The 16,118-nt window shown below is 32.5% G+C and overlaps 1 protein-coding gene across 1 annotated transcript in view; it reads right to left on the reverse strand.

Moving 5' to 3' along the window:
* The window catches only part of PPIP5K2 (diphosphoinositol pentakisphosphate kinase 2), a 124,555-nt gene that overhangs the window by 14,719 nt on the left and 93,718 nt on the right, over window positions 1–16,118 (reverse strand). Inside the window, exons 26-30 of the mRNA XM_044662568.1 lie at window positions 15,753–15,816; window positions 14,051–14,170; window positions 13,090–13,152; window positions 9,596–9,733; window positions 4,746–4,868 (exon numbers count right to left, since the gene is read on the reverse strand). Of these exons, the coding sequence (XP_044518503.1) occupies window positions 4,746–4,868; window positions 9,596–9,733; window positions 13,090–13,152; window positions 14,051–14,170; window positions 15,753–15,816 (508 nt within the window). The remainder of the gene's footprint in view (window positions 1–4,745; window positions 4,869–9,595; window positions 9,734–13,089; window positions 13,153–14,050; window positions 14,171–15,752; window positions 15,817–16,118) is intronic.

Raw genomic sequence — 16,118 nt, forward strand, 5'->3', positions numbered from 1 at the left:
GATGTGGACTCGAAACTACCACACCAATGCAACTACCAACAATTTGGAAATTGGTCTTGATCAAGGACACATGACAAAACTAGTGGAAATGCGCATGGGTAGGGGGGGCGCGGGGGGGGGGGGTTGAAGGGGAAAGGAGGAGCATGAATCATGTAACCATGTTAAAAATGAATATTAATAAATGTAAAAAAATAAATTAAAAAAAAAAGAGATAGGGAAGGTTACTACATCCTAATAAAAGGCAGTATAAACACTAAAGAAATATCAGTATTCAATATGTATGCACCAAATGGAATAACTTCCAAATTTCTAAAGGAGAAGCTAGTGGAGCTCAAGGATGAAATATACAGCAAAACCATACTAGTGGGGGACCTGAACCTTCCCCTATCAGATCTAGATAAGTCAAACCAAAAAATAAATAAGAAAGAGATGAGAGGTGAATGAAACCCTAGAAAAATTCGAGTTAATAGATATTTGGAGAAAAATAGAGACAAAAAGGAATACACCTTCTTTTCAGCAGCACATGGAACATTCACAAAGATAGACCATGTAACAGGGCACAGAAACATGGCAAACAAATGCAAAAAAGCAGAAATAATAAATGTAACCTTCTCAGATCATAATGCAATAAAAATAGTCATTAGTAAGAATACATGGAGAGGCAAACCAAAAACTAATTGGAAATTAAATAATATGATTCTCCAAAATAATTTAGTGAAAGAACAAATCAAAGAAACAATTAATAATTTCATTGAAGACAATGACAATGATGAGACATCTTACTCCAACTTATGGGATGCAGCCAGAGCAGTTCTAAGGGGAAAATTGATATCACTGAGTGCATATGTTAACAAATTAGGGAGGGTAGAGGTTAATGAATTGAGCATGCAACTTAAAAAACTAGAAAATGAACAAATTAAAAATCCTCAGATGAAAACTAAATCAGAAATACTAAAAATCAAAGGAGAAATTAATAAAATCAAAAGTAAAAGAACTATTGAATTAATAAATAAGATTAATAAATAATAATAATTAATAAATTAATAATAAGCTTATAATCTAGTATTTTGAAAAAACAGATAAAATAGACAAAGTACTGGTTAATCTAATTAAAAAAAGGAAAGAAGAAAACCAAATTAATAGAACCAAAGATGAAAAAGGAGACCTCATCTCTAATGAAGAGGAAGTTAAGGCAATCATTAAAAACTATTTTGCCCAATTATATAGCAATAAATTTAGTAATCTAGGTGATATGGATGAATATTTGCAAAAATATAAATTGCCTAGATTAACAGTAGAAGAAATAGAATACTTAAATAATCTAATACCAGAAGAAGAAATTGAACAGGACATTAAAGAACTCCCTAAGAAAAAATCACCAGGGCCTGATGGATTCACAAGTGAATTCTATCAAACATTGAAAGAATAATTAATCCCAATACTATACAAATTATTTGATATAATAAGCAAAGAAGGAGTCTTACCAAACTCCTTTTATGACACAAATATGGTACTGATTCCAAAGCCAGGCAGATCAAAAACAGAGAAAGAAAATTATAGACCAATCTCCTTAATGAATATAGATGCAAAAATCTTAAATAGAATACTAGCAAAAAGACTCCAGCGAGTGATCAAGAGGGTTATTCATCATGATCAGGTGGGATTTATACCAGGAATGCAAGGATGGTTCAACATTAGGAAAACTATCCACATAACTGACCATATCAACAAGCAAACCAACAAAAACCACATGATTATCTCAATAGATGCTGAAAAAGCCTTTGACAAAATACAACACCCATTCCTACTGAAAACACTAGAAAGTATAGTAACAGAAGGTTCTTTCCTAAAAATAATAAACAGTATATATCTTAAACCATCAACAAGCATGATATGCAATGGGGATAAATTAGAAACCTTTCCAATAAGATCAGGTGTGAAACAAGGATGCCCATTATCACCTCTTTTATTTAACATTGTACTAGAAACACTAGCAGTAGCAATTAGAGAAGAAAAAGAAATTGAAGGTATTAAAATAGGCAAGGAGGAGACTAAGCTATCACTCTTTGCAGATAATATGATGGTCTACTTAAAAAATCCTAGAGAATCAACTAAAAAGCTAGTAGAACTAATCAACAACTTTAGCTAAGTTGTAGGATACAAAATAAATGCACATAAATCATCAGCATTTCTATATATTTCCAACACATCACAGCAGCAAGAGGTAGAAAGAGAAACACCATTTAAAATCACCCTAGACAATATAAAATACTTAGGAATCTATCTACCAAAACAAATACAGGAATTATAGGAACATAACTACAAAACACTTTCCAAACAATTAAAACTAGATCTAAACAATTGGAAAAACATTGAGTGCTCATGGGTAGGATGAGCTAACATAATAAAAATGACCATTCTACCCAAATTAATTTACTTATTTAGTGCCATACCTATCAAACTACCAAAAACCTTTTTTACTACATTAGAAAAAACTATAACAAAGTTTATTTGGAAGAACGAAAGATCAAGAATATCAAGGGAAATAATGAAAAAAAACGTGAAGGAGCAGAGCCAGAAGAACATTGTACACAGAGAGTGATATACTGTGGTAAAATCGAATGTAATGGACTTCTGTACTAGCAGCAATGCAATGACCCAAGACAATTCTGAGGGATTTATGGAAAGGAACACTACCCATATCCAGAGGAAGAACTACAGGAGTAGAAACACAGAAGAAAAACAACTGCTTCGACACTTGGGTTGATGAGGACATGATTGGGGATGTAGACCTGAAGAGACCACACCCATGTAACTATCAATAATGTGTAAATAAGTCTTGACTGACCACACATAATAAAACCAGTGGAAATGCGAATTGGCTACAGCGGAGGGAGATGGGGGGTTGAGGGGGTAAAGGGGAAAGTAAAAACATGACTTATGTAACCATGGAAAATTTTTCTAAAAATAAAAAATTATTTAAAAAAAATAAAACATGTTACAGCAAAAAAAAAAAAAAAAAGAAGAGGTGTTATACTTATTCTGCTTGTTCCTGTCTGCAAAGGTGGAAGTTGTGGAAAGGCAAATTTAGACATGAAAGTAAAAAATTTCCTAATAATTAAGAAGTCCAAAGAGAAATGGGCTTCTTTGGAAGGCAGAAAGGGCTGAATGACTGATCACTTGTCAGATATAGTATACCTTTAGGTATGAGTTGGACTGGAAGGAAAATAAAGTCCTTCCAAACTCTGAGATTCTATGATCACGGACTAGGTGAAGGGAAAAATAAAACAAGACACTTAATATCATAAAATCCTATAGGAAAACACATATTAAAAAAAAAAAAACTCTTGTCCTTAAAAGATTTATAATCTGCAAATGAAAAAAGAATCTACTCTTTTGAAAAATACAAAAAGGTAAATCTTATTGGGAGGTGGCATTTGATTCAGACTTTGAAGGAGAGTTAGAATTTTCTAAGTGCAGCCAGGTTCAGGCATCATAGAAGAACAGAATGGGATACGTATAGTATTTGAAGCTGATTTGAACAGTGTAGAGAATTCACGTGGAAGAATAATGAAGAAATGTTTGGACTTTATTAGGTAGGAAATGAAAAGCCATAAGAGTTTTTTTCTTGGAGAAAAAGCATGATCTGAGGGGTTCTTTAGGAAGTTTAATCTGGGTATTGTTTATAAAATGATCAAGAGATGGGAATCATCACAGAACAGTCCAAGAAGTTGATAATGGAGGATTAAATCTGAATTGGTGGTTGGCTCTCTTTATTCTTACAATGGTGTTGATAGGAATGGAAAGTGAAGGGCTAGTTCAAGAGATAATCTTGAACCTTGGTAATCAGTAACTGGACAGAGGTGGGGAAGTAGAAGGGGATGTCAAAGTGAGAGCTGAGTCAAACATGGCTTCTAGGTTTTGAACCAAGGAAAAGCAAGCTGTCAAGTGGCCTTGGTTTGAAGTGTGGAAAGTGATCTTTGGTTTTAGAGATTGCTGAATTTGGAGAGACAGTAAGATATCAAAGTCAAGGAGATACAAATAATAGATTGCATTCAAGAGAGATGTTAGGATTAGAGACAAAATAGTTATGATATGAAAGGTTATCTACTTACTTTAACAAAGGAAATTTATAGATGAATGGAAGGTCAAGAATAGAACCTCAAGGAATGTTCACATTTAGGGGATAAAAGATGGAAGAACTGTCGGAAGACAAGAACAAATGATCAAAGCAGAAGGGGGGGGGGAAGTACAATGGCACAGAAATAAAAGGTCAAAGTTCCCAGAAAAATGGATGGTTTACAATGTCAAATGGGAAAAAAGTCAAGGAAAATGAGTACTAATAAAATTTTACTGATATTTGTATATTAGGTCATGATGGCAATGTCTCTAATTTTAGAAAGTATAATAGTATAAGCAATATGAAATTGAAATATTTCCAGATAATGATTTAGGTAGGATTCCAGGTTGGTTTAGAAGTTACTTTTAAAGTAGGAAAAAGTTCCATTTTTTTTTAAACATGAATTTCCTTGGAAAAGTTTGGGAAGAGGAAAAAAAAGGGTCAAGGTAAATAGCAGCTAATTATGATGACTTTTTGATCTAGGTTGACTATCATAAATTGACAAGCTATGAGATCAAGACATCAATAAGCTTTTCATTTTATGACACTGATTTAAAAATAGAATATACATAAAAAAATCAAGATATTTTATATTTCTCATTTATTAATAAAGATATATACCTACCTTCTTTGCTTCCTTTAGTACTTGTTAAGCTGCAAGATGGTGTTGGGAGGATCTTTGTAGGTGTGTAGGTATTTAAAGATACCTTTCTTCTTGGAGGTGTAAGTGAAGTGCAACTTGAAGAATCTTAAACAAACAAGTTATTTAAAATTTTATTTTAATTTAAAATACTTAAATTTTAAATTATTTGAAAAAAATTTTAAATATTTAAAATATTTAAAAAATTAAAAGAAATTAAAATTTACTTTAAAAATTTTACCTTTGCATTTTGGGAAATTTCACTTGCCACATTCAGTGATCTTACTTGTACATAAATTCTAACAACAAAACTGATTCCAAACTCGATTAAACAAATAAACATGTCATAATGGAAACTTTAAATAAAAAAAATAATTCCTCATTCTTTTAATCAGTTAAGTTCTGTTTATGTTACAGATAATAAGCACTTCCATATTCATGGTTTCCCCAGTAATAATGGATAAACTTTCTTGGTTTTTTCCCCCTTCTCTTGTTGGAAATTGAGATGCTTTATAGCAAAACCTAAGTGTCAAGATTTGAACTCTACAAACCTTCAGAAGAGCTTCAAGCTCTTGATATTGTTTTTTAAAACACTACTCCCTCCCCAGATTAATTCAATGATTAAGTTCCTCTTTTAAACCATAAATATGCTGAGAATTAAATTTATTGGCATTCATACCTTGATATGAATGATTTTAATGAAATAAACATTTAATCAGTCAGGTTCTTTCTTATCTCAATGTTTAGCTGAGGTCAGCCTCATTGGTGAAATAAGGAGCTATGATATAGGGGTAGAACAGGGAGAAGAAAGGGTCTTTCTGAAACATGCAAGCACTACTGGAAAAAGAGCCAAATAGCTAGGAAATGAGAGTTATGAGAATTATGTAATAGAGGGAGAGAGTACCAAAGGTAAACTTAATCTACTATAATTTTGCCCAGGGCATATTGGAGGTAATCAGTCAGCACATCAATAAAAATCAACTTGTGCCATGAACATGACATTCATTGTGTAAGTTGCTGATTTATACCTGATGAATACAGGTTTCACTGGTAGCAAAGCTTATTAGAGCTAATTCAGTGTTAAATATTTAAAGAACAAAAATTTCTGTAAAACAATAGTGAACCACATTTCTTCACATTCCCTAATTCTGGTTATCTCCTCTTGAGTTGTTCATGCAACACTTCATCTATATCTCACAAATGTGGCTCACCTGTACATTCTGTCCAGATTTTATTAAGTCTTCTTAGGTGGGAAAAAAAGGTATTGGTTCACTGAAAGGTAACTGACTTGCTTTCTATTTTATTTCTCAAGAAAGATTCACACAGTTCTTTTTTGTCTTATTATCAACATTCTGAGGTTATATTTTAGCATAGCTTTCTTGATTAATACTTAATGTAACAACTAACTTGAAACTAACAAGACAATTTAATTTAGCTTAACCAACTAGCTATTCCATAAACATTTTGGCTACCTAAAAGAACACGAAAAAGATATTTCAACTATCGTTCACATTTTATTTCCGTTCACTTTAAAGAGAGATGTGCTCACAAATCAGATTTATAAACTAAGTTACACCAAGTCAAGTTGATTTCTTTTGACCTTTTTTCTTCCTCCAAAATGATTATTTCATAGAATTAAAGATGTGTAATCGAAAGGGACCTTACAGGTCATTTATTCTATCTCCCTTCATGAAAAGAATTATTTTGGACACAAAATAGTGTCTTGCTCAAGTCACAGAGGTGATGAAAGGCAGAGCCAGGATATAAATCAGGTACTTTGACCCCAAATCCAACATACTTTCTACTACACCATGTATAAATATTAATGCTAAATGATTTCAATATGAAAATTAAATGAGACTTTACCTTTATTTTAATGTAGATACTCATTTTATCATTAAAGCAACTTGTAAGATAGCAAAGATTATAGTCTTTCCTTACTAAAAGGGTACAGCTAGCAGGTTTAGTTAAATTGTTATCAGAAATTATTGCCTTTCAATTAAAATTGCACAATAACTACTGAGCAACCCAGAAAAAATAATATATCATTAGATGCTACAGTTCTATCATCAATATCACACGGATGTTGAATTATTTTTTCAGTAGTGGTAGTAATGGAGCCCATGTAGTACTAATGCATGAACCTGTCACTAATTCTCAGATGAATAAAGATGATTAAAGAGAGAGTATATAAGCATTTAGCGCAGGATTAATCACCACAATTACTAGGAATATTATTGATCAGCAATAGAATCTGATAGGTTAAGTGGAAGAAGAGAACCTTGCCAAGCTACCTTAAGACCAGTTTGGAGCCCGGGCCTCAGAATTCTGTGGAATGTTGATGTGGGGGTTGAAAATTTAACTGCCACTGGGAGCTCTGGAATTCTGAGCAGTTTTCTGACTGACTCACTTTCTCTTGGATCTTAGCTGGCCCAAGAAGCAGCATCCTCTCTGAGCTCCCTGGGTTTTTCCCTGTGACATTTTGGGATTATCAGGACTTAGGGTTCGCTGATTGTTTGGCTGTGGTTGAAGTGAAGTTATTGACAGAGAAGAAACCAGAAGAAATTGTTTTTCTCTGGGCTCTGTGGGAAACCCAGTCAAGGCAGAGCTTCAGTTAGGCCTCAACCAACTTGCTCTGGCTGGTCTTTTGAAAAATTTGGAGCCAGAGATTTAAGATAAATATGCTATTTATAAGTTACTGGAAATAGGTTATCTAGATAGAAATTTTGGGTTTTATTTAGTAATAAGGAGAAACAGAGTAGCCTGGTTTCCAGGAGAAAAAAGACCATGAGGTCTAGTTGGGAGTGGGTAAAAAGCTTAGTATCCCTTAGTTTTTTAGGGTTTCCTGTTTATCTATGACCTTCTTAAATCCTTATAACTTTTACTAAAGTAAGATTAATTTTTTTTATCTGTTATCCATTGCGCTAGTCAACAAACAAGGCCCAACACTGTTACTTTGGCCCTTTTACCTAGATTATCTGACTAACGACAAGAAGAAGATACTGTGTCTGGAAACTATCTTAACAGTTTTGGGCAAGTTAACAAGGAATCAAAGAACCTACAAATCTACCTTTAGGGTTTAACTGCCATCCATTCATTAAGTCTTCCCAAACAGCCATTTTTCCCCTGCAGTTCCAGCAAACTGAACATTAGGTGGTACCAAAAGATCAAAGCCAGTCAGCTTGCCTTGCAGTCTAATTTTCAAGTAGTTTGCAGGGCTACCACACAATAAGAAATGGGGCTGTTTTTGTCTTGAAGTGGCTTTTCTGTCTCACTTTAACTACAATCTCTTTGTACATCATCCAAGGGATGTTATCATATGGGGTTTTAATGCCAATATTGTCTCTTATAGTCCTCGAAGTGATATATGACCTTAGGAATATTAATGATACTGTCCATGATGCTGAAAGTTCTATTGTCCATCTTTAGCTATTGGAAAGTCATAAGAGAATGAAAAATAATGGAATTAAATTAATTTTTCTATCTGACTCTGTTATTTATTGTGCTAATCAACAAACAAGGTCCAACACTGTTACCTTGGCCCTTTTACCTAGATTATCTGACTAAAAAAGAATATACTGAGTCTAGAAACTATCTTAACACAATCCAATATTCATTCATAAAGACCATTCATGTTAGACTAAGCTCATTTTCATTTATTTTTTTTTGGACAGGCCTACAGGGGAATGACATAATCATGGAACACCTAGATTACAGTATTAATCAATCTTCCATGCTGCCTTTGTGGACAAGATGGAAAGATGTGAAATACAACTGTCAAGAGGATTAGGAACTGTTTAAAAGACTGAAATCAAAAAGAAGTGATTAATGGATGGATATCAATCTGAAAGGACTTTCTAATGGCTTGTCACATCATAATTCAATATTTTTATTAATGATTTGGAGGACATTAATGGCATCAAATTTGTGGCCAATACAAATTAGATGTCTAATACACTGGCTGACAAAATCAGTTTCCAAAATGTTCTCGGGTTGAATCTGTATTTTAATAAAGGACTGCTGCTTTAGGAGTTAGAAGTCATCAAGTGGAGGCATGGTAACTACTTGATGAGGAACTTGTAGACTAGATGACCTTTGAAGTCCCAAGATTCTAGCTTTATTCTATAAATTTCCAGAACACTGATAATTCAAATTAAAGTACTGATGTACTTTCCAAATCCAAAGATTTCAAGATCATTTTAGGTTATACATACCAATACATTCTCTATTACTACTGAGAACTACCCTCCAGTACTACTGTAAAATAAAAAATCTATTTGTACATGAGATTGCCTTTCCATTGAATAAGCGTTTTATCTCATTTCATACGGTAGTATGGGAAATTAACATTATTTTACAGATAGGAAATAGGCTTGCAGAACAGATGAAGTTGATTAATTTGTTTAAGGCTATATTCATTTAGCCTGATACCTTTTCAACCAAGCAGTGTTTCCAGCTGGAAGATCAAATACAAATAGATTTCCATGCTACTGATAAGAAGGGCCACTTAATACTCCTTTTATTTATTTATTTAGAGAAATATATGGTTTCATCTAATACCTTTTCTTATATTATCCAAGCCCAGGGGTGAGGTACTCTAATGCACCTTTATCCACCTTTCTGGTTTTCCCCAGATGGTATGGTTCAGTAGAAAGAAAATTGTTCTAGAATATTTTTTTAGTTGTTGATAAGGTAAATATATCCTTAAGAGGGGCTATAAAAATAAAAAATTTTAAAACAGTGCCTTATTCTACACTGTGAAATTATTTTTTAGATTTTGGTAACCTATTTGTAACCCAATTTCAATTAGTGTTCATAATAACAAGTTTTCATACATTCATCAGCTGTCATTCTTCTTTCATTCGATGGAAGTGCAATGGAAGCAAGAAAGTCATCCACCTGCTTTAAAGATAAGGCGTTGTGAAGAGTTTCTAGAGGACAAATAGATGGCACCATGGAATATAATTCAAAGCCTGAAATAGAAAAACAAAAAATATTGATAGATGCAAGAGAAATCATGAGTAAAAAGGGGAAAGACTGTTGCAAAGAAAAGATTTATCTTTTAAATGTAAACACAGGCATGCAAACATGAGATTTCTGAAGGTGTGACATCAGATGCTATGCAGTATGAAGTTAGAATAAAATGTGTTAAAGATTCTATTTTATTATGTATTTTCATAATACAGCATTTATTGGGTCCTTTACATGATTTGATAAATTTGTAAAATGTAGGGGGAAAATATACATACTCTCTCTCTTTCTCTTGAATTGAGCATATTTTGTGATCCTGATAACAGTACCAGTTTCTTCTGGGTTAGGGACAATTATGAGTTAAAACTTATGAAAAACAATTTACCCAGGTTATGCTATGGTCAAAAATACTCTCTTAATTATAAGATTCCCCACCAATTTTTGTCAATATTAATTCACTTAGAGCATATTCAAATTGAAGTACACAACTTTCACCTACCTTATTGAATTAATGAAATAATTTCTATCACTATAAATCATCATCAGATGTACTCAAACAACATAAAATACAATTACATCTTCATTTAGTAACATTTACACATAAATACAAACAGTTGGTCAAACTACCATGCAGATAACATGACATATATTATTAATATTATCCATTTTTAAAAAGGACTTTAAAAACACCAGGCACATTTATTACTATATCATATTTCTAAAATTGTTTTTAAATTTGTTTTTAAAGCTTACCCAACTAAATTAAATGGCTTTTAAAATTGCCTTCATACAGTGTTATGCCACAAATCTTTCTCTACATCAGCTAAATTTTATTTAAAAACGCCTTTCTCCTTAAAGACAAAAGTTTTCAACACTTAAAAAATAATGCTAGAATAAAGTACATTGTTTCTAATTAAAAAGCAATTGCTAGGTTAACACAAACACTATTTGGTGCTAGATACATTATTCTAACAGTTGTTTTTTGCTTTAGTAAAATTTTTAGCTAATATAAATCTATTACATTTTGACCAAAGAAATATCCTATTCAGCTGAATCTAATTTAGAAATTCTATGGTTAAAATAAGCCCTATTTCTATGACCCAAGTAGCTCTTTTTTAGAACTAATATGTACTTAAGTACATAGGCAGAAAACAATTCATAGCAGCTTGATCTTCATGTGCAAAACAGGAGAGCACATCAAAACATCACATACCATCTGTACTACAACAGTAAGTAAAAGCTCTCACTCTAAGTATTTAAGTATATTGGCTTGGTACAAATATTACTACTTTAAAAATACAAATATTCATGCAAGCAAGCAAAACCCTTTCTTTGTATTAAAAAAATTTATCTAGACTCTTTCCCCAAATGTTAATCACAATGTAAGAAATTTGTTTTTTATTGCATTTACCTATTAGGTTTTGTAACAAGTAAATGCTAATAGATTCAGGTTGCTCTTTATCCAGTTTTCTTTTCATTAATTTTTTTAAAGGACAATGAAAGGGTTAACGCTATTTTAAAAAGCCACTCTGCTGTCATGTTTAGAAACTATGAACATACCCCTGAAGCCTAGTAATTCCACAGAGAAAATGGACCACCACCTATAGAGGTGTGGGTATTCTGCATTGAGACCCAGAAAATAAGGTAAAGCACTGTCAGAAGACACTTGTTTCATCATGTTCCTCGAACTAAATGAAGGGAAGGATAAGTCCATGAAATGAGTTAAAGGAGGAAACATGAAAGTTAAAGGAAATAAAAGTGAAAGGAAAAGTAAAATAAAATCCATAGGACAGATACACAACAGAAGAAAGCTTGAGAGGGCAGGAAATTTTGAACACCCAAAGGCTAAATTTATAAAAGTTTAAAAGAATGCATATTAACAGGTACTAGGTTGTGAAAGGTGGGGAATCCATTCAGGGTAAGAGGTTTTTAAAAAATCTAATGTGGGATTATTGGAATTATTTTTGGCCTCCACTTGCTTCAAAGGCACCACATTAAGTCTGTCTACACAGGCTTTCTTGTACACATGCATTTCTCTATCAAAAACAAACTATTTTAACCGTTTGAAGGGTCAGAACTCTGTGTCTTGGTTTTTCTGCTTGTTTTTAGAAAGATCATCTACCACACTCTTCTTCAAGAACTGAAGCTATATATATAAGGCACTATTTCTCCAAAAAGTGGCATGTGCTTAAAAAGCTATGATAGAAAAAAAAATGTGAAAAGTTGATTTTAATTTTTTCTTACTTCACCATCATAAGGCCTTCAAAGAATGGCACTGCATTGTTTACAAGGGAATTTGAGGACAATAAGGGGAAAAAAAATCAAATGAATTCAAATCCACCCATTTGGGTTTCTATGAACCTTGACTTTCTGTGTAAAAAAGAAAGATTATTCTGGATCAAAAAACCTCTATTTTTAGGCAGAGGTGTGAATCTCTATTTTATTTGAAATTCTTTTATCCTAAATAATTTAAAATTCATTAGTAAATTTATCACTGCTATACATAAAGTTAAAAATCAGAGTTATGGAAAAGTTATTTGATGCTATGGTGACTTAAGTCATGAGTACGACTAAGAATATGGTTTACAAATTTTGCCTCAGTCATAAAATTGCATTTAAGGCTTTTCAGTTTATTTTAAACTGTTTTATTTTTGTCAAGAGATCCCCCAAGTTTCAAATGATTAAAACATAGTGGTGTACAAAAGAATGTTGTAGTTTACAAGCAGCCTAGCACATATCACATTACTCTTCAAAACACTGAGGGAATTTTGGGTGATAGAGGGATGTGACTGTGAAAGCCCAATCCCAAGGAAGTATAACACCATACAATGAAGTCTGAACTCCCTGGTTCCCTGAGCTTCACTACAGACAGAAAATGGTGAATTTTGTACATCTATAATCTATGCTAAAACATCTCAATAGAAATATCTATGTGATTAGAAAAAGGGAATCAAGGGCGGGAACAGGCCCTTTAAAGGATATTAAAAACACTAAGAATTAAGAATAATTAAGTATAATTAATTTTAATATTATAAAAAGGATATGGTTGCATCGCTTTGTAAACTGGAAAAAGAAAAGGATTTTCCAGTATGGATTTAGTATCAAATTGATGTTCAACATGGGAAATTATAGTTAATTTTATTTTAAAATTTCACAAATGATATTATCTTTGTATAAATTAAAAGTGAGGAACAGAGCTACACAGTATTGTTATTTTAGATACATAACAAATCAGAACTGTGTGCTAGCTGGAGTTAAAGAAGTAAAGATGAATAATACTGTATACCCCACATTTGGAAATAAAATAAAAAATGGATGAAGCAAGGGAATATCTTTTAAAATAAAAAAAAAAACGTACCATTGGTTGGGTGTCGAGCAAATGAGATAGAAAACCTTTTAACAGCAGAACCACGTGTGGCGTCTGAGAAAGAGAAAAACAGGTACCTGAAATTCACAACAGCTACCAAAAGAGGGACATTTAAAAAAAAGAGGGACAAAAGATGAGAAGGTTAGAATTAGGTGACATGCAGAAGGGACCATGAGAGAGGACTGTAGGCCAAAATACTGGTTAAAAGAATTAAACTGGTTTGCTAAAAACTGCAAGGCATTTAATGAAGTGTATGAAAGGAGAAGCAAGATGAGCAGGTGATTTTGGTATACACAAAACTGTACTGGCTAAAGTAAGTTTATGTGGAGTGTATGAGGAAAGTTTGTAATGTAGCTCACTAGACCTGAAGATTAAAAACTAGATTCCCCTTTAAATTTCTGACTCCTGATATTATTAAAAAAACAAGCCTCTATACACATCAAAGACCCTCTAAAAACTAAAATATAATATATATTAAGTACATGATATAAGTTGAAGAATCCTAGAATTTTTATCCTATGCTCTTAATTTAAAAAGATTATTAAAAGCTTGACATTTCTTTCCATTTCTTATACAAATTCTTTTCAATATGGTTTAGTTCAATAATTAATAAGAATTTAAGAGAAAAATTGATAGAAACTTCAGTTATCGCAGAAAAAAATTTTCTTTATACTCATTTATTCATTCTCCTCTCACAAAAAGAAATGCATAAGAACTTACATGTCAACAAACTCCCAGAATATAAGTATTGTCTATAAACCTCAAATTAGTGACTACAATAAACTTTGCCAAACACATATCAAAGCTGTGCATAGTGAAGAGAGCTTAAACTCATACAACTGGGTAGAGAGGGTCATGGGCTTAAGGCTTGTCACTGAGGAATAATGTGTGCTCATGGGTGTATGCGTGGGTGCACATTTGCATCTGTGTGTGCGTGCGTGTGTGCACATACCATCTATGCAGCCAGAAGAAGTCAGCTTTTTACGATGAGTACGAGCATAATCCTGTAGGTTAGGTGCACTTGAAGAACCCCCGAGCACCGAGGTGCTAAACAGGCTCGCACAGTGAGACCCTGATGGGAGTTAGAGAAAATATATACAGCAACCGGTGTTCTTCCATTCACATTCGGGTGCATGCAACATGCAATTAACATGGCTCAGGTTCACAATATGCTTGTAATGGCTTAGGAGAAAACTTATTTTAATTTATTGTAACTAAATATCACTACATTTTAACCAACATCCAAGAGGAAGAAATTTAACAAGGGGACTTAAAGCTACCTTTGTCAGTAAAAAAAAAAAATCCATAAAATATTTAATTTTATATAAAACTCAAAACGTAGATAAAAAAAATAGTCAAAGACATTAACAGTCTAGGATACTCTGGAAATCTGTCATTCTTTTTCTACATAGGTATCTTGAACAATCCTCAAAAACTTCATTTGTGCTACGAGAAAGCTTCTATTAGTAAAATTATTGTATGGCCTACTGTACATGTTATATAGTCTGTTAAAGTTACTTCATTGTATGAGAGAAACACAACTAAATGTTTTCTCGAAATCCTTGGATAAAATTCCATTTATTTTAATTTCATTATACTACAAAATCAAAGCTGAACTAATTATAGAGGTAAAAATTTGTGTTAAGAAAACTGATTAAATCATTTGGAATTCTGATAAATAAATAATAAGCCCTTTGCTAAAATAAAAAAAAATTATCTAATAAAACACATTACTAGCATATGTGATGAATCCTAGCCAGAGTAAGTTGTGTCTGGTTTGTGGCAAGACTTTATACCCAAGCAAATCCTTCACCAGTGCATCTATCAGTTTCCACCAGCGCTATCATGTTACATCAATTAAGAAAAGGAAGATTATATAAATTTCTAGCAAGACACTGTGGGAAAATTAAAATCTGTCATCATTAAATGTATTTATTTGACCAGAGAAAGCAGAAACATAAAATTACCAAAAATACATAGGCATAATACAACAGTTCAGACCCTTTATACCGAAAGCGCAGTATGGACATACTTTGAACTTACATGAATTTAATCCTATCTTAAACATTTGTAGGTAAATGCTAATTATAGCAAACACCATATCACTTCATATAGTTGATCAACCAAATGAATTTTAAAACTCAGTGTTTATCATTTTATCTCACAGAATAAGGATTGTTCCACTGTTGCTTAGCAAGTAAGTAGAAAAATATTAGGGAATGTTTTACAGATGAGCAAAATGTAAGGTTTGAACTTTGCAACTGTCAAATTTTCTTGGAAGTTACAAGAAAAAATCCAGTTAGTTTATTTCTAAAGAGGCAATTTTAGTTTCAGAACAGAAAATTTAAATCCAATTGGATGATATCTTTCATTGGTCTAAATAATTTGCTATAGGCTGTGGCAATTTAGTTCATATTGTTGGTAGATAAGGATTATAAGAAAATGAACTTCTTGTCCTTTTTTACTTTATTGAAATACGTTTTGTGAACTTGTATTAGCAAAATATTGGGCAACTCATTATTCCTGAATGTACAAAATTTAAAGTAAGCATAGCATTTGGTCAAGCTTTCACAACTTAAAAAATTTACATGTGTGCAAGACAGTGTTTATTATTAGGTTTGTTACAGGAACAATACGTCCATTAACCAACATACCTACTGCACTCTGTTTCAGGTCCACAGCCCTTTTTCTTGGAAAAGTAATATTTTCTGAAACAACCTGGATAAGTAAAGCAAAAAAAATGAGGCAAAATAGAACTATGATAAAATCAAATGTCCATTACACTTGATACAGCAGCCTGTTCCAGACAGACAAGGGTTAATAAGCATGATAAATATTAGTAGAAATACATAAACACAAAAGATCATGCAAGATCCCCTTCTGAAGGGAGTCCATTTCACATAAGATCCTTGCAATGAGGTGGTGTGAAGCAGGCATGTATGAACTGATACAGATGAAAAGAAATCATTTATAGATCCATATAATTTTGTTTTGGGTGGAGGGGGGGATGGATGTTTAAA

The sequence above is a fragment of the Gracilinanus agilis genome, chromosome 1 (genome assembly GCF_016433145.1).
Source record: "Gracilinanus agilis isolate LMUSP501 chromosome 1, AgileGrace, whole genome shotgun sequence".
In the NCBI taxonomy this organism is placed as follows: Eukaryota; Metazoa; Chordata; class Mammalia; order Didelphimorphia; family Didelphidae; genus Gracilinanus; species Gracilinanus agilis.